Genomic DNA, 18,148 nt, shown 5'->3' with positions numbered 1-18,148 from the left:
TGGAAACAGTACCTTGTCTCATTATAAGCGTCAGTGCTATAACCACCGCACCGCATTGCCAAAAGAAGCATTAACATAGACTTATGCCTACGTACAGATAAGACAGTGATGGTTTTTACGCTACGTATTATAGTAACTAGTTACATAATTTAGGTATTTTATTAAAGCTCTAAATAATAATTTGTGATATTTAAACAACAGGTTTATTTAATTGAGTTTTAAGTGTGGCAACACTCGGGTTGACATTTGACAGCTGATTTTTCTGATTAGAACTTTGAATTTGACATTTTAGCAAACAAAATAATAACAAAGTGTTTGTTGACTTGTTGAGAAAATTAAGATTAGAATAAATACCTGTTTTATCAAGTTTAAGCTGTTGTAAAGTTGTGTTATACACATACACAGTTTGTGGCAGTAAGCTATTTCTGCATTGCCATCTCTATATCAGGTAAAATGGTGTTTTATTTAAACGAAAAATGCTACTTTATTCATTATTATTCATTAATACATACTTTCACTAATATTTTTGCAGACGACTCATGTTTAAGGTCAATAAAGATTATAAATAATATAACCTTGCTCAAGTTTGGTGACATTACTTTGTCTAAATACAAAAAATAAGTTAGGTAGATATTTAGCACTTGGGTACCACTTTCACTGAGGTAACTTTTAATATCAGCTTCCTTCAAAATACTTAATTTACCTCTTACCTCTTTTATTTAATTTACAATAATGGTTCCTACTCACAAATAAAGATTTTACTTGCCCCGAGGAGTCTAAACTCAATATAGTTTTTACACCATCTACATATGAGGCAGTCTTAATGTATAACATTATGTTCAGTTTAATAGCCAATTATTATTACTGCTGATTCCCTACATCTAACTTAATATTATGGTTTGAATATTGAATATTCGGTGAATTGTCAAGCAGGGCTTCAGAATAAAAATATGATGTGAATATAAATAATATATGTAATACATCAGTGAAGGTGAATGACCAAAATTTTTTTTACTATTAATAGATCAGAAATGCATAGTTTCAGTTTATAAAATGGCATATATTTAGTAACATCTTATTATGTACTAGCTTCTTCCGTGTGGTATTACCTACTCTTCTCGGCTCGAATTGTTTTTAGCTTTATGTCTTAGTCTAACTATGACCTTCCTTGATACATAGACTATCCAGCACACAAAGAAGAACCAGTAGTTCCAGAGATTAGTGTATTAAAACAAAAACACTCTTTAACTTTATATTATAAATTGCAATCTATTTTTCTATTTTCTATAATTATTCAAAAATAACAATATTTAAGTAAGTAATTTGGTAGTGATGTTGTTATTGTCAATTAATTGGAAAGAATTAAACCCAGTTGGCAAATTATCTCAAACAGCACATAATAAAAATATCTTGTAAGAATCCTCCGTTGCTCTTGTATATAACATTATTTAAAATCAATACACCTCATAATTTTATTAATAGAAATAGAGCTTGTTTTTAGTAATAGTAGGTACTGAGTAATCATAGAACAGATTATATTGTGCCTATTATATTGGTTTGTAGTTAGTTCAAATAAACTACAAGAAAAATAAACAACATACTACTAACATAACAAGCCAATTCTCTACTGGACAAACAAATCTCACGCCTACATCAGCGCCATCTAGCGAGTTAAAAAGCTGTAGCCCTCGTTATTTGATTGATACAGGCTACAGAGGATAGTTAATCTCTATTACATCTTTAATCGCACTGCACAGTTTCGACTACGCGGTTGACGCGGTGGCTAGGCAACTGACTGCCATGTAACAGTTAGCGGGTTCGACTCCCGCACACACAACTCTGTGTGATCCACAAATTGTTATTTCGCGCCTGGGTAAAATGTGCATAATATGAACTTGTACCTTTGTAAACACATCCACGACATAGGAGAAAATACTAGTGTGGAGCAAAGTTTTAAAAAATAAGCATAAATTAAAATTATGTAGTAAATTACATACTATTGTTTTAGATTATGACACCCCTGAAAAAAGAAACGAGAAGGATCCATCGATATTGTAATGAAGATTTACAACAGGCTCTCATCGACATACGCAAGAAAGGAAGAGGAGTGAGAGAGACGTGCCGGAAATATGGCATACCGCGAACTACTGTACAAGATCGGCTGAGTGGCAAGATGTGTGACGACATGAAACAGAAGGGACCTGATCCCATACTAGGAATAGAAGGCGAAAAGCGGGTCGAAGATTGGCTTTTAAATATCACTAGGCGTGGCTTCCCAATCAAAAAACAAGATCTGCTAGAAACTGTCCAAAAAATAATGAAAGTCCACAAGATTAAAAATCCTTTTAAAAACGATTGTCCAGGAAAGTCATGGTACCTTAAATTTTTAAAGCGACATCCTCACATAGCCTTGTGTAGAGTCGAGGGGATCAACAAAGCGAAGGCGCCCGTCACTGAACAATCTATAAGAACATGGTTCGATGAATTGGAAACCTTCTTGGCTGAAAGTAATAATCAAGGTATTTTAGAATGCCCAGAACGCATTTTTAATGGAGACGAATGTGGTTTTTCTTTGTGTCCTAAAAGCGGTGACGTTTTATTACCGCGAAGATTTCGAAATCCACGTAAAGTTAAGCCGGGCAACGAAAAAAATATTTTAACAATATTCGTCACGGTTAACGCTAACGCGCAGGTGTCTCCTCCGCTTGTTGTTTTACCTCATGTGCGCCCTCCACGAGCTGTTGTGGACAGCCTGCCTGAACATTGGTGTCTTGGGAAGTCGGACAGTGGAGTCACGAGGTCCGATGTATTTTTTGAATATATCACTAACGATTTTATTAATTGGGTGGACCGCAACTGTATACAAAAGCCAATATTGCTGCTGCTGGATAGTCATAGGTCGCACATGTCACTACACCTGAGTACTATCTGCGAACAGAACGGTATAATTTTGTATGCTACTCCACCAAACACTAGCCACACGCTTCAACCAGTAAATGTAAGTGTTTTTGAGCCAATGAAATCATCTTGGCCATCGGTAGTAGGAAACTTTTTATCGAAACCTGAAAATGTAAACTCGCGCTTAAACAAAACAAAATTTTGTCAAATGTTTCGAGACATTCTCGAGGATCCAAGTATGGACGCTACTATTAAAAACGGATTTAGACAATGCGGGCTTTTCCCATTTAACCAAGATGCTGTTGATTACACCAAATGTGACCAGAAAACTACTTATGTATATGTTAGCAATTATTTACAAAACTCCCTGAAAAATGAGAGCAATGACCCCTTATCCACTTCTGAAGATATAACTAATGGGGATATTGTATCTACAAGAAAAGTAATAAATTGTCTAAGAGCAAAATTAAATGAAAAACGGATTGATGTTGACGTTATTTTAGAAGAATTGCGAGAATTAGAAACACAAATTAATAAACAAAATAATAATTCTGAAATGGAATCAGATAGGTTAGTGGATTATTCATCTACTATCAAAATGGATATAGAATTATACGATTGGCATCAAGACATCGAAATAAAACAATGCAAGACTGAATAATTGTTGTTCCGTGTAATAGTAAATAGGTATACAACCATAGTTATGTTTTATTTGTACCTACATGTTATTGCTATTTCGATTATAATGCAGTGTGTGATAGGTACTTTGAGTACCTACACAACCTAGTAAAAGGGTACTTAGTACTTATTTTATTTTTGAGAACAAATAAATGTCATATCTGTGATGAATAATATTTTTCGTTTACAGTTCCTGTTATTGGGAAATACTTCTCCAGAGTAGCTACTCTAAGTAGTAAGTAGCTACTTACCTACCTAATTAACGAACAATAAAAGTAGGTAAGTAAATTATTTATATCAATTCGTCCAAAACATACCCACAAACATCTATATTTGAGATACACCATTCCACCCTCATCGAGGTTATTGGGTAGATATGTCATCTGAGTTTGCGGATGTGGGCATAACACGACAGACGCGACGATACGACACAATCGACGTCCGACACGCCATCGTGTCGGTCGTGCATCCGTCCTGCGGTTTGTAGGTATCGAATATTCCCCACTAATCTAGTGCCTACGTGTCTGGCTGTTTGAACGAGGTTTAGAGATGGACGCTGCATGATTTCGGGATCAAGGGTTAAGCTTAATTAGGTCATGCTTGTTAAACCATTGATTGCAATTTCGAACTGGATTTTATGAACTATAGCTATAGGGATGTGTTATTATTTTCCTATGAAGTCCTAGATACGATTATTGGAAAGATATGGAATATTAGGCTGTCTCTATTGGCGTACTTCCCATATTATAAGATAAGAACCTCGTTTTTATAAAGGTGGTCTGATGATGACCAGTGGCTTTTCCGTCCTCCATTTTCTAGATTTCGGTAACAGCAGAACTGTATCAAAAAATAGTACGTAGAGTACTTACCTTTAGGCTCGGAATTGCATCTATGACAGTTGATGACTAAGGGCTTAAAAGTCACATAAGTAATTATTACACAATGGATGTACTTACACTTTGTACCTACGTAATGTAGGTCTATAGGTGAACGAGTGCCTATTCTGGAAATAAATTAGCTCTAACAAACAATGAACGTTATCTTTTAGATAAGAGATATCTTCGCTATCTGACACTTGATGATATTACAAGTAGAGCCTCCGGCGAGTGCTGAAATAGACGCCGATTAATTTTCTTAGTATTAGCCACTTATTGTAGTAGTAAGTGGGGTTTTAGGTTTCAATACATTTTGTTTGATAGGTACGTTAATTTGTAACAGTATGTTCTAGAAGTTTACTTTATGCACTTTATCTGAAACATATTGGTAGATAAAGACGATATAGTGGAAAGAGGGAAGAATGCAGTCAAAACACTATAGAAACTCAGATTCTGTCGCCAAAATTTCTCACTGTCCAAGCAATAACAGGCTGTTATTGCTGTTATATGTATCCTATCTTAAGCTATGTGCTGTAATAAGTACACAGAATCTTCTCATTCGTCTTCTGTTCTTTTGTCTAAGTAATGGAGACTATAAATAGCGTTGTTACACACTTTGGCTCAGCGTGCCGTCGTGACGACAATCACGTACCTACATTACCATGAAAATATCACCTATTTATTGTTTTACATTAAAACAGTGAGCTACATTATTAAGATGTATTTGCCTCTATAGAGACAGCGTACCTAGGTGTTACCTAATTGTTTCTGCTCATGGGTGTTATGATTCCTATGGCTACTAGTAAAAGTAGGTAGATAGGATGTAGTTTAATTCCAAGGTCTGGGTAACATTCCATGATAAAATGGATGTTGAGATTCTCTGCATCGCCAATAATACTATCTGTTATGAGACTTCAAAACAAGGTTGTGACATTTAATGCTAGTTGTAACTTTAACCAATGACATAGGTACATAAACAAGGTATAAAAAATTTCTCCCCAAAAATGGCAAGTTACAACCAGAACATCAAAATACCCCGGAACTTACCCATAATATATGCCATTATGGATAATATTGTGACGTTACAATCATATTTCCATTACAAATGTCGTAACAATAGTCTTGTAACGCTCCATTGCTTTTGATATCATGTTACTAGATGACGAGGCCTTATGCGCATGCGCATGCTGTTTGTTTAAGAGAAAAGGGCTTAGAAACCTGTGATAGAAAATGTTTTTTGATATCCGGCTGTTTTAGGAAGTGTGGGTGTTGTAATATGACGTGATGATGCAAAATCACGCTTGTAGTAATCTGGTGGGTAGGTACAGGTGTGCCAAAAACCTCCCAACATGAGATGTATATTTTTATGCAGCTTTTGATGAAACAAGACATATTCTAGTCTTTGCGCTATTATACGTATCCGAATAAAACACTAAAGGATTGAGTGAGTAATGGTGCTTGGAGTACTTCCACGCTGCTGTTAATTAAGAAATGTTAAACAAACAAACATTAGATAGTATTAATACCTAATAGATGTTTTCTAAATGCACAAAGTCTCGCTCAAGCCTCATGTTCTTTACTTTTTTCATTTCCTTTTAATTAAGATAACTAGTATAAGGTACTATCTAGTTCTCGTCTAGTTGTCGGTTATCTACTAGAGGCGCCGCCTATGTCATTATTTGGTTATGACAGCGCGTCATAGTCATAGCTCTGGATTTCTCTTAGGGCTTAGTCATTACTTTCTGTTTTCATAATAATTGGTTTAGTTGATTGCCTAGATTATACCTACCTATTTTGTGCTCTATGTATGTACGTTATAGGTCTTAATGAAACCAAGCGAAGAGCTTGGAAAAGACGAAAGGAACTCTTCTGAGATTCTGAGTCTTTCAGTTTACTGTTTAATGGATTTTATAACTCGTTTACTTAATATAGATATTTAATTAGTGTATTTAAGGTCGGTTTATGCTTGCACTCCTTATAGAACTTATTGACTATGTAGGTAACTTAGCTGTGGGCTCGCTGTTATAGCAGCGGTAAGTCCCCTCTTTGAGGAGTGGCTAGAGAGGCGTCACGGCGTCCTCACCTACCGCCTGACGCAGGTGCTTACCGGACACGGAAGTTTCGGTAGGTTCCTGTTTCGGATTCGGCGGGAGGAAACGCCCGGGTGTCGGCATTGCGTGGATCACCCGGAGGACACGGTGGAGCATACAGTAGCGGTGTGCCCTGCATGGGCTGAGCACCGCCGTGTCCTTATAATCGGCGACGGTGACCTCTCGCGTCCGGCTTTGGTTCAGGCCATGATGCGGAGCGAGAGGGAATACGCCGTCTCCTCCTTCTGCGAAGCAGTCATGCTAGCTAAGGAGGAGGCGGAGCGCGTGAGGGAACGATCTAGCCCCAGCCGCCGCAGAAGACACTTCGGACGTTGAGGATCGCGTGACGAGCTCCGGTCACCGTAAGTGCGGACGGCGAGCAAGGGTAGCTCGCCGCCCGACCAGAACCAGACCCGTGCGTACGGCGCGTCGCGTTGCGCGCGCCTCAAAGAGCCAGACCACCACAGATGGGGCCCAGTAGGGCTGATGCCTGATCCGGAGCTGCGGACAACGTAAAAGGTTACCGGGGCTCCGGCTCAAAGCAGGAGAAGGAACGGGGTGGTTTTTAGTCAGTAAGAGTCTGACACTCCCTCCCGCCTCACCCAAGGCGGGAGAAGTCATTGGATGATTTTCCCCCCTCAAAAAAAAAAAAAAAATGTAACTTAGCTGAATATGAAAAGACCGGAGCTGCAAACTTAGCGGGTTTGCCGGGGCTCTAACTCGAAAAACAGGGGTAGGAACGAGGTGGTTTTAAGTCAGTAAGAGTCTGACACTTCCTGTCGCCTCTCCCAAGACGGCAGAAGTCATTGGACGATTTTCCCTTTAAAAATAGCTAGGTAAAATTTTTATCTACCCATCAATAATTGTTCAGCAGTTTAAGATATAAGTACAATAAAAGAAACGGACATACATATTCATGATCAACACACTACATGAGTTGAGTAAAAACAGATAAATCTCCGTATAAACTGTGCCTCAACATCCGAGCATACACAATGATTATAAGAATACACTGATACACATAATTATACACAGGTGCACGTGAATGTGTGTATAATTGTTTTCTCCCGCGGTCGCCAGGTGGCGACGTAAGCGATATACACATATTAGAATGTACTACGACGGTAACCAGGTAATTGGAGAGACTTTTCTGTTGAGAAAATATTAAAGTACCTATATTTATTTCATGAACCCTTATAAACATAATTTATGAAATGTGTGTCGCGGAATGTTGCTTATGAATATGAGTTTCTAGCATGGCTTGAAACTAGTCGAGTTCCTCGTTAAACCGTTACGTGAGTAAGTCTATAACATAATAATTAAAAGAAATTAATTAAGGAAATAGAGAATTGAGCGTTTGTGTTTTTTGCGGTGCGCGTGATTTTAGGTGATTTTATTATCGTGCTTAACATTCCATTCTTAATGGTAAAAAATTTGTTTAAGTGCCTAATTTGTGTTCAGTTCACAGGTTTGGCACAATCAAAATAATTGGTTTTAAATTCGACTTTATTTCCAACAATTTGTACAACCCTTTATACGTAACAACTGAAAATTACAATTGTAATGAACGTCGTACTGGTTGTCCAAATAAAAATAAAAGAAGATCACTATCCACTCAGGCATTTACAGTCGCAATTAAAAAAGACAGTAAACAGCACTATAAAAAATAAAAACAAACAAGACTGACGTAAACAACAACAAACTACGTGTATTATGGATTCTGAACACAGCTCCTAATAGCTCTATTAACATTAACATTACAATTAAAACATAAATTAGCACAGAGTGCTGAAATTACTAAATCTTTTCACACTCACGACTCCATTAAAGTTAAATAAAAGTAAATTCCCATCGCCTTGGCTCGGTGTGGTCACCTCACACACTCGGCGCAGAGCCACACAGAGCCTCGTGATAAGAACTAAGTCATCCGCGCAAGCGCAGCGGCCTTGCGCACTCGCGTCTTACTCCGATCACCGTCTCTACAAACGAAACCACGCTCTACTCTCCGACTTTAAAGACGAAATTAGAATAACACGATACAGTGATAAGGAAAAAGAAATACTAGTGACAGTGGGTGAAAAAAAAAATAGTTTTGTGAAATTAGTGCTGTGCATTCTGCATTATTTCTGTGTTCAGCAGCAAGTGGTAAGCTTTCTTTAATCACTGCACAATTACGTGTTTTCCAAAACTGTTGCTCTTATTTGTTTAGTTACATAAATCCATCGCCGTCGAAATGGTAGGTAACAAAGTTTTTCAAAACCATTTCTACGGCCGTCAAAGAAATAAATTGCAGAAATATAAAAAGTAAATATTGTAACGTTACATAACGTAGAGTAATATTCTACGAATATTTACTAATACTATGCTAATACACTCATAAAAGAATGCAATTAAAATACTTTATATACGCATTTTTTGCGATTTCTTTGCCGACCGAAGTTTTTATCGTGACCTGCCCAACCCGCGTTTCAGTAACTTTAGTGACCTAATGATTTTATTTGTAAACCTTATTACCTGCCTGCTTAGTAGTGATTATTATCTATATTCTATGTACTAATACATATACAAGCTGAAGAGTTTGTTCGTTTGAAAGCGCTGATCTCTGAAACTACTAATAAAATATCACGGTACGACCAACAGGAGCCGAGCAGCGTAGCTAATTATGTAATGCAGGAGTAGGTACATTATTACAAATCTATGTTTATTTAAAAACAGTCACAGTTCGACACTACTACCAGTAGTTATGGGTAGAAAAATCACCCATTGTTCAGTTGATTTTCTCCATGTTTCCAATTAGTCTTACATTCTGAAAACAATTTAATTAAGTATATCACCGATGGAGAAGGTAATAGTAGCCTGTATAAGAACAGCCTTGCTGAATCAGTAATTTTCCTTACTCATCTAGATTGAAGGTCAGTTTACCTTCAATCTAGATTCATGGCTGGATTTTCCCCAGGATTAATATTTTTGTAAACTCACTATGCTGTAGTTTATTTAGTTATTCGGCATTTTAGATAGGAGATAAACTATTACTATCGCTTGATGGTAAGCAATCGCCACCGCCCATAGATATTTACTTGAAACACCGGAAGCCTCTGGTGTTTCTTCTAGGGGTTAGGAATTTAAGGGTTGTTGTGGCCGGAGCTGCGGACAACCCCGGAGCTGCGGACAACCTAGCGGGTTTACCGGGGCTCCGGCTCGACAAGCAGAAGTAGGAACGGGGTGGTTTTTAGTCAGTAAGAGTCTGACACTCCCTCTCGCTTTGCCCTGGCGAGAGAAGTCATTGGATGATTTTCCCCCTGAAAAAAAAAAAAAAAAAAAAAAGGGTTGTTGTGGACTCGAGGATTAGGAATATTAGGAAGGTTACAAATGTGGTGCCGGTCTTTGGGTAACTAATTGGCCCCAATTGTAGTAAGGGGCAAATATGACAATACACTGGAATGGGCAGTCTTGTATGGAAGTCCTAATATGTATATTCTTGTATACCTAGTTCTAGTCTAGAGGTGTTTGTCATCCTAGGTATACAAGAACAAGATATAAGAACAAACAGAAGAGTCAAAAGATAATAAATGCGACACACATCTGGTATTTGTTTGTTTAGTAAACGATCCACTGCGGTAGTAGGCTGCAGTGTAGAATGTGGCAGATAGGTAATAACTCCAGCGCTGTGACAGAGCATCAAGAATTATCGCTACGTGCGTTAAATTAAATTAAGATAAAAATCGTGTTTATTTTGTCTTGCTTGACTTTAAGGTCTTAACATTCTAATCTATTAATATCTATAAAGTTTTACTTGTTACTCCATAATATATTTTATTCAAACATTGTCATGCTCAAGTCTCGTTTATTGATTCTTGTCGGAGATCGAAAACACATTACTTTTTGTGTGTAAAGAAAACAAATTTATGTGACTTTTTATATTAATTTTTACCAAAGGAGAAGGTTTAAAAATCTAGCTAGACTTTTTTTCACTAGTTGGCATAAAATGTATGATACAAATTCTATTCTAATGGGGGCGTGCCTATAGCCTATTGCCTAACAAATCCGCACCGGATATAAAGCTACTTTCTTCACTCCACCCTTTTTGTCCATTAGTGTCTATGATTGGTGACTATATCAATTATCTATTACAACAGACCGCAAATTACCACTTTGATAGCATCTATTTCCTGCTACACCATTTTTTTATTCCGATTGAAGTTCCAATTGTAAGATTAGTATAAAATTCATCCCTACACTACAAAGTTTACATCAAATGAAGTCTGTTAACATTCTCTTTCAATATATTGTCACTGTAAAATCAATTAAAACCACAAAGTAATAAGGTTTACTCTTGTATTGAAGTCTTAATAACATTACCTATGTTTGTAAACTTTCCCAATAATTTCTATTGTCACTGTAAAACCAATTCAAACCGTAAACAAATAGAGTTAACTCTTGCATAGAATTAATAATAACAGTTTTATCTCCCTTTGTAGTCCTGAGTTTGCGAATAATTTGTTTTGTTCAAACATTCGTTCTGGAAGTTAGCGAGCGCTGGTTCAGTTTACTGGAAGTGATAAACTGTAAAGCGAGCTCCGAAACTTGACTCAATAGGGTACTTTATTGGCCATACTTCTTCGGTTGATATTGAAACAATGGGTTTTTTCCATCATCTCCGTTTCCTCTTGCCGTCACGGTCTGCCACCTCTGTTGTTTAGTTCCGTGTTTGTTTGTTTATCAAGTTATAGGGTTGTTAACTTGGGACATTAGTTTCTCATGGCCTTCAGATTTTTAGAATCAGAACTTGGAACTTGGGGTTCGAAATGAGCGTTTACCAGATTCGGAAAATCTCACCTACGATTGCCTTACGCAGAAAAAAGTTAAAGATTTTGGTATTTTCGGGAACTTTCTTACAAATTCTAATTCATGAAATAGTTGACGAGTGAATTGAACGAGCCGCTAAGTTTACGAGCATGCCAAATCATATTGAACAGCGCGAGGAAATTACGTGTTTCGTTCCGGTTGAAATGGTTAACCAAGTATATTGAAACATCTAATTGAACGTTCAGTCGGTTCAGTTACTTCATCCTTGCACCAGGTATTACTGCGCTAATATCTAGATTATTAGACTTATCTGTCTCGCTTGATTAATATAACTAACTAATATTATTATTACTGTGAAAGTTTGTTTGTTTGGATTTTTGTCTGAAACTACTGAACGGATTTTGATGAAAATGATAGAAAACTCACGGGAGTAAACTCATCAGAAGGTAGTTAACATCTATTCTTTTCGAAATCTATCTTCTTAGTTAAAAATTCAATTACTCAACCAAAGAATTTTTCATGATTCCAAACTGGACGAAATAATCAATCAAAACATTTTTTTCTCAACCCGTGGCCTCGACACGTCTTTATCTTATTGCTTACCTTTCTATACTTACATTAAAAAATCTATAGTATTGTATGAAGAATGTGGTGTAGACAGCTACCTTGGTCCATACTACCTGACATTGAGTTTCTTAGAACAATTTAGTTTAATATAGTTGGTAGACCGCAGTCCCATTTCGCTCATCTTGCGGTGTATCGGTGTATAAAACATTGTTCGAACGGTTTCAAACGATCTTTGCACACATTACGCACACATTCTATTGACAGAGGCAGTCATTGCTTCCTTATTGAATTTCTTGTCTTCGTATGCTCAAAAAACCCTTATGATTAACTAAAAAACACGTTTTGAGTCACAGATTGTCTGTATGTCTCAATAATCATTAGACAAACGAGCCACGTCCAAGGAGAGCTTTTCTCTGGGCTCGCAATAAAACCAGCGGTAAGTCAACTCTTTGAGGATTGGCTAGAGAGGCAACACGGCGTCCTCACATACCGCCTGACGCAGGTGCTTACCGGACACGGAAGTTTCGGTAGGTTCCTGTTTCGGATTCGGCGGGAGGAAACGCCCGGGTGTCGGCACTGCGTGGATCACCCGGAGGACACGGTGGAGCATACAGTAGCGGTGTGCCCTGCATGGGCTGAGCACCGCCGTGTCCTTAGGGATGTGATCGGCGACGGTGACCTCTCGCGTCCGGCTTTGGTTCAGGCCATGATGCGGAGCGAGAGGGAATGGGACGCCGTCTCCTCCTTCTGCGAAGCAGTCATGCTAGCTAAGGAGGAGGCGGAGCGCGTGAGGGAACGATCCTCCTCACGCCCCAGCCGCCGCAGAAGACACTCCGGGCGTCGGGGATCGCGTGACGATCTCCGGCCACCGTAAGTGCGGGTCTGCGGACGGCGAGCAAGGGTAGCTCGCCGTCCGACCAGAACCAGACCCGTGCGTACGGCGCGTCGCGTTCCGCGCGTGCCTCAAAGAGCCAGACCACCACAGATGGGGCCCAGTAGGGCTGATGCCTGATCCGGAGCTGCGGACAACGTAAAAGGTTACCAGGGCTCCGGCTCAAAGCAGGAGAAGGAACGGGGTGGTTTTTAGTCAGTAAGAGTCTGACACTCCCTCCCGCCTCACCCAAGGCGGGAGAAGTCATTGGATGATTTTCCCCCCTCAAAAAAAAAAAAAAAAAAAAAAAGTAGAGCTTTTCTCCAATACCCAATGTTCGTGAGTAAACTGTGATTTTTAGTTTATACCCTTATGATAAAAAATACGTACTATTTTTACTATTAAGTTTGTCTATTTCAAAATTAAAGAACTAATTATATCACCTAAGCCGTTGTAAGTGGGTTGTGTCGTTGAGCGTCATTATTATGATCATCATCATCAGCCGAAAGACGTCCACTGCTGAACGAAGGCCTCCCCTTAATCCTCCGCGTAGAACGACAAGCATCAAAATAACTAAATCAAACGTAGATGTGTACATCTACAATACTTACAGATTTAACTTACTTGTCTGTGTGTCCCATTAATCGCTAGAAAAACGAGCCACGTCCAAGGAGACTTAATAATGCAATAAAACCACAACAACTTTATATTTAAACAACGTCCTCCATCTTTTCTATGTTTTCAATATTTTAATTGACATCTCGAAGTAAAAACATGAGACACGGCGTGAATGATTAATTCTTCATTGTTTCACGGTATCGGCTTCGGCTTGTGCAATTTGTTCAGTAAATCATCCTTAGATACAATATTCTATTTGCACAATATGATTTTATGATTACTAGATATACCTACTTTAAGAGTTTGTAGTCCAAAACTGCTGAGCACATTTGGATGAAAAGGCTACTCCATTCTTATACTATCAGTAGCAACTTATGCTACCAGGGTATCAGTCTATGGTTAGTCTGATGGTGAGCGGTTACCGTAACCTATGTAGGTGGAACTGCGGACTATCTAGCCGGTTACCGGGACTCCAGCTCGAACAGCAGGAGTAGGAACGGGGTGGTTTTTAGTCAGTAAGAGTCTTAAGCCGGGTCCAGACGAGTGTAACGTGTAATGTAATCCACCGTGTAATGTAACACGAATTCTACGTGTGGACGGCAGTACGAGCATTACATGTAACACTCGCGCTGAAGAGTTCGTGTTACATTACACGGTGGATTACATTACACGTTACACTCGTCTGGACCCGGCTTTACACTCCCTCTCGCCTCGGCCACGGCGGGAGAAGTCATTGGATGATATTCGTCCTTAAAAAAAGAGCTTATGTAGTAGGTACACACATAGACTACGTAATATAACTTACTCTCAATAATCCTTAGATAATGCGGATGAATACCAATGAGATTCCTTTTAAATGTCTCACAAAATACTTTTTATTTCGTAGAAAGTTGGTGAATATTTACTTGCATATGCAAATAAAGTATAAATAGACACTGCGGCATGCAAATGTTAAGAGTTACGTATAATAAGACTTGTAATGCTGGTCAAGTATTTAAAATAAAAAGTAAATAAAAACGTTGTAAATTTAAATAAGTAGATTATACGTAACATACAATCATGTCTATTAATATCCAATGCAGAAAGTGTTCTCATACTGCTAATCCAAGTTTTATATTGGGTTCCGTGATCTCAGATCTAATTACATAATTTTAACCAATAGCATAGATGCTTTATTAATCCTGCTACAAGACTCCTTACCAATTACCTAACTGCTAATTAAATAGAAAAGATAGGTAAATAATAGTAATTCGATCTTAACCAAACTAAAGACGTCACAAACCTCTTACGACCTAAAATGGCAGTCAAATACATGCAAATTACCAATATTAATCTAAAAGAAAGTGATCTCCAATCAGATTTAAATATCCCATTATACTTGACATGATTGGTCGCACGTGTAATGAGAGGTACCAGGCATCCATGCAGTGTGAGGAAGTCGAGAATTATCTGTAATCACTCAGTCATGATTTAGCGAACATTCACTACGTAGGTATTAGGTAGGTAGGCTGTACTTTTGATTACAGATGTGTCTTGTTAAAGTTGTGTAAACTGTTTAGTTTATGGGACTTAGATATTAGTTAAGTATAAATTCTTGTGGTTTTGTCTTCTAAAATGTAAACTTTATTCAATTTTACAATGACTTAGGTATATTTTGCCTGGATTGGCCAGACTACCAAGTCAGCAAGTCTCTCTCTATCTCTATCTATGAATTTCACTCAAGTCAACGATTAACCATTTCGTTACGATTGAGTAACAAACAAACACAAACATTAGCATTATGATAAAATAGATATTTCAAAGGCTGAATTTATGAAATACAATTTAATTTGTTTAAATATCCCATTTCACACACCACAAACCGAGTAAGGCGATAACTAAGTTACTTAAGTTGTTGCAAATGTATGCACATTGTGTTTTTCGTGTCAAGGGGAGAGGCGACGCGTCGTAAATTATAGCTAGCAGTAGCTGGTATATTGTTCACATGGATAACTGATGGCTAATCCTGAAAGACATTTATTTACAGCTAATTTCAATAACCTATCTGTCTGCTATTTTGCTTACCAGAGATTGCAAGGACAAAAGAGCAACGTACCCAATATTTGAAGATTTTCGTATCGGTATTTATCAGTACCCTTAGTATGAGTTTTCTATGGTTGGTTTATTCGAGCCGGCCAATCAGACCGACGGCGCTCTTGTTTCTATTACTTTAAACGTAAAGCAAACTCGTACTAAGGGAACTGTTGAACAAAAATTCAGAAAGCTCTCGCGTGGATATATAAGGTTCTTCTTGTATAGGTTCTGTCGGAATATCGGGGTAAAGAGAACCCTACATTATTCTCTAAAGAGTAAGTTTTCCAATGATGAAACAATATCTCAAATTAGAACCAAACGCTAATACCTAATAAGTAACACCTAACTTTAGTCGTGGGGTTCTAGCAACTCCGATAGTAATACTTTATTTATTAGAACTATTACTATACCAACATACAAGGAAAGTACCTCAACTAACACGACTTCGTTCTATATATAGACAGACAGAATTTCAGTATAAGGTACATACATATAAACTCTAATCTCCTTCACATTATGTCCATCATAAGAAAATTAAGTTTGTCTAACAGTCCTAAGCAAAGCTCCCCTAAGTTAGGAGTAGGTATATAAAAGAAAGGGGCAAATATTGTATGAAGTATAGTGGTTAGCTTTAAGTTAGGGTACAACTTAAACTTAAGTGTTGTGCTAATGTGCTGTTTATTATTATGTGTGTAAACTGTTTCGTTGGTGTAATGGTCGAAGTGTGCTTGTACATAATCATAGTCCTAAGTTTGTGTCTCAAATCATTTCAACACTAAAAAAATAGACTCAGTAAGTACTGTTCCGAAAAATCCCAACATTTGTCCAATCCTTTTTTTTAACCGGGTACGTTTACAAACATACAAGTTTAGTTAGTCATACAATTTGTGGATGAAACAAAGAGTTGCTCCGTGCGGGAATCAAATCAAACCCGCTGTACGTTGCGCTCGTTGCCCAGTCAGCGCTCCAACCGGTACAGGTAACCGTACATACAAGGGTCGATTAAACTGCATCCTCCTTGTATGTAACCTGTAATCTCTAACCTGCCAATCTCATTAACTACAATCAACGGATTAGTCAAATATTTCCAAAGCATGCTATTTCAGCATCAGCAGTGCTGTTTACACAACACATCACCTTGTGGTGCGACCTTCATCTCTTATCACCGACACATAACATCACATCACACATCACACGTAGCACCTGCATCTATTCATATGTAAATACCTTAGACTATGTGCTACTACCACGTTACATTTCCTGATCTGTCAAATTATTATTGGATTTCAGAATACTAGTCTCCTTGCCATGAGCACTATATCAAAATATTTTATACTGTGACATGTGACATGAGCCATGAGCCTCATAACATAAATAGATATATTAAAGAAAAGGCCAAATTAAAATTGCCCTTAATCGGCGAGCATGCATGAAAAAGACTGATGTCTGTTGATGAAACGAAAATGTGTGTGTAAGATTCGTAGCAATTAGCAATTGGCATTTCATTGTCGCTGCCTATCCCCATGGGAGACAGGCGTGAGTTATGCATGTATAAGCCTCATAATCAGTCAAAAGCAACTGCATTATAAAAGACGTAGGTTGTTAGGTACCTATCACCTACCTGCATATTATAATGCAGCGTACCTCAGCCTGTTCCCCCGGAGAATGTAAGGCGTGATGTTACGTATTTATGTGCTAAGTGATAATGAGAGCGTCGCTCGTCGTGAGTACTACATTATCAACTTTGGCGACATATTTACACACTAACACTAGCTATCTCTACACCAAGGATGCTATCCGTAACCGTAACCGTAACTGAATCCGATATTAATAATTTTACATAAAAAAATATTCTAAATGAAACTTTTTACGACTGATATGATGACATAGGTAGTTTAAACGAATTGTAATATATAGTTTAAATGAACATAAACATATTCATAATCAAAGCTGCAAACCATTAATAGCAGAGCCCCTTTTTAAGAACGGAACATACTCATTACAAACAAAGCCCAGTGGCACATTTCTTCTAGGTAGTACTAATGAAATCTTTATTTGCGCCCGTATCCAAAACCGAAATGTGGAATCCGCACATTCCTACTCTACACGCGATAACCCAAGACTGAAGAGGCCGCCTAATTATAGGATTTTCATGAATGATGGTGTTTCCTAACTACGGTGTTATCTCGGTTCTTACGGATTATGGTAAGGAGATAAATCATGGAAATTGTGTTAAGCAAAGATAGAGTTTCATCATTGAGAGACAATGACATTCCATAGGGTGTTGTTGTAGTGTTATTATGACTGCAGATTGATATTTAGCATGTCCCCTGTACCGTTTTGAAAATTAAATACCTGTGGGTTAATTTTGCACTAGCACATATTGCAAAATTTCAAGTATTGTCCGTCTGTCGTCAAACAGCCGCGAGGTCATCACCCGCACGTCACAAAGCCAGCTTAGATTTACTTATATACCCACTAAGTAAATATAGACTGCAGCACATTGCGTGTATGTTCCTTGTAATATTGATTCTATACACAACATACTCTTTCCAACATTATATTCTTTCTAATATTTTACTTAAATTTTGTAGAGGAAATACGAATGTCGAACGAAGGTATTCTGGCTCGGTGTCTCAGGTTGGTTAAATAATTAAGAATGTTAATTTCGA

The 18,148-nt window shown here is 37.9% G+C and overlaps 2 protein-coding genes across 6 annotated transcripts in view; both read left to right on the top strand.

Annotated features, from left to right (window-relative positions):
* Positions 1 to 255: 255 nt before the first annotated feature.
* LOC118276573 (uncharacterized) lies at positions 256 to 3,846 on the top strand. 2 transcript variants are annotated; one of them, XM_035594926.2, is made up of 3 exons: positions 256 to 448; positions 2,009 to 3,585; positions 3,767 to 3,846. In XM_035594926.2, exon 2 carries the CDS (start codon positions 2,012 to 2,014, stop codon positions 3,557 to 3,559), a length of 1,548 nt encoding a protein of 515 aa, XP_035450819.2. In that variant the 5' UTR covers positions 256 to 448; positions 2,009 to 2,011; the 3' UTR covers positions 3,560 to 3,585; positions 3,767 to 3,846. The 2 variants fall into 2 exon arrangements, with proteins under 2 accessions (XP_035450819.2, XP_035450812.2); XM_035594919.2 differs by lacking the exon at positions 3,767 to 3,846 and having other exon boundaries at positions 2,009 to 3,598.
* A 4,625-nt stretch (positions 3,847 to 8,471) lies between these two features.
* The window catches only part of LOC118279336 (uncharacterized), a 102,692-nt gene continuing 93,015 nt past the window's right edge, over positions 8,472 to 18,148 (top strand). For 3 of the 4 annotated variants that reach the window (XM_035599005.2, XM_050698718.1, XM_050698716.1), the window contains exon 1: positions 8,472 to 8,686. The gene's annotated coding sequence lies outside the window, so the exon portion shown is untranslated. The remainder of the gene's footprint in view (positions 8,687 to 18,148) is intronic. The other variant, XM_035599030.2, reaches the window with a different exon arrangement.

The sequence above is a fragment of the Spodoptera frugiperda genome, chromosome 15, assembly GCF_023101765.2.
Source record: "Spodoptera frugiperda isolate SF20-4 chromosome 15, AGI-APGP_CSIRO_Sfru_2.0, whole genome shotgun sequence".
In the NCBI taxonomy this organism is placed as follows: Eukaryota; Metazoa; Arthropoda; class Insecta; order Lepidoptera; family Noctuidae; genus Spodoptera; species Spodoptera frugiperda.
The sequence above is the reverse complement of the archived record's forward strand: the minus strand, read 5'-3'. Positions and strand labels throughout refer to the sequence as shown.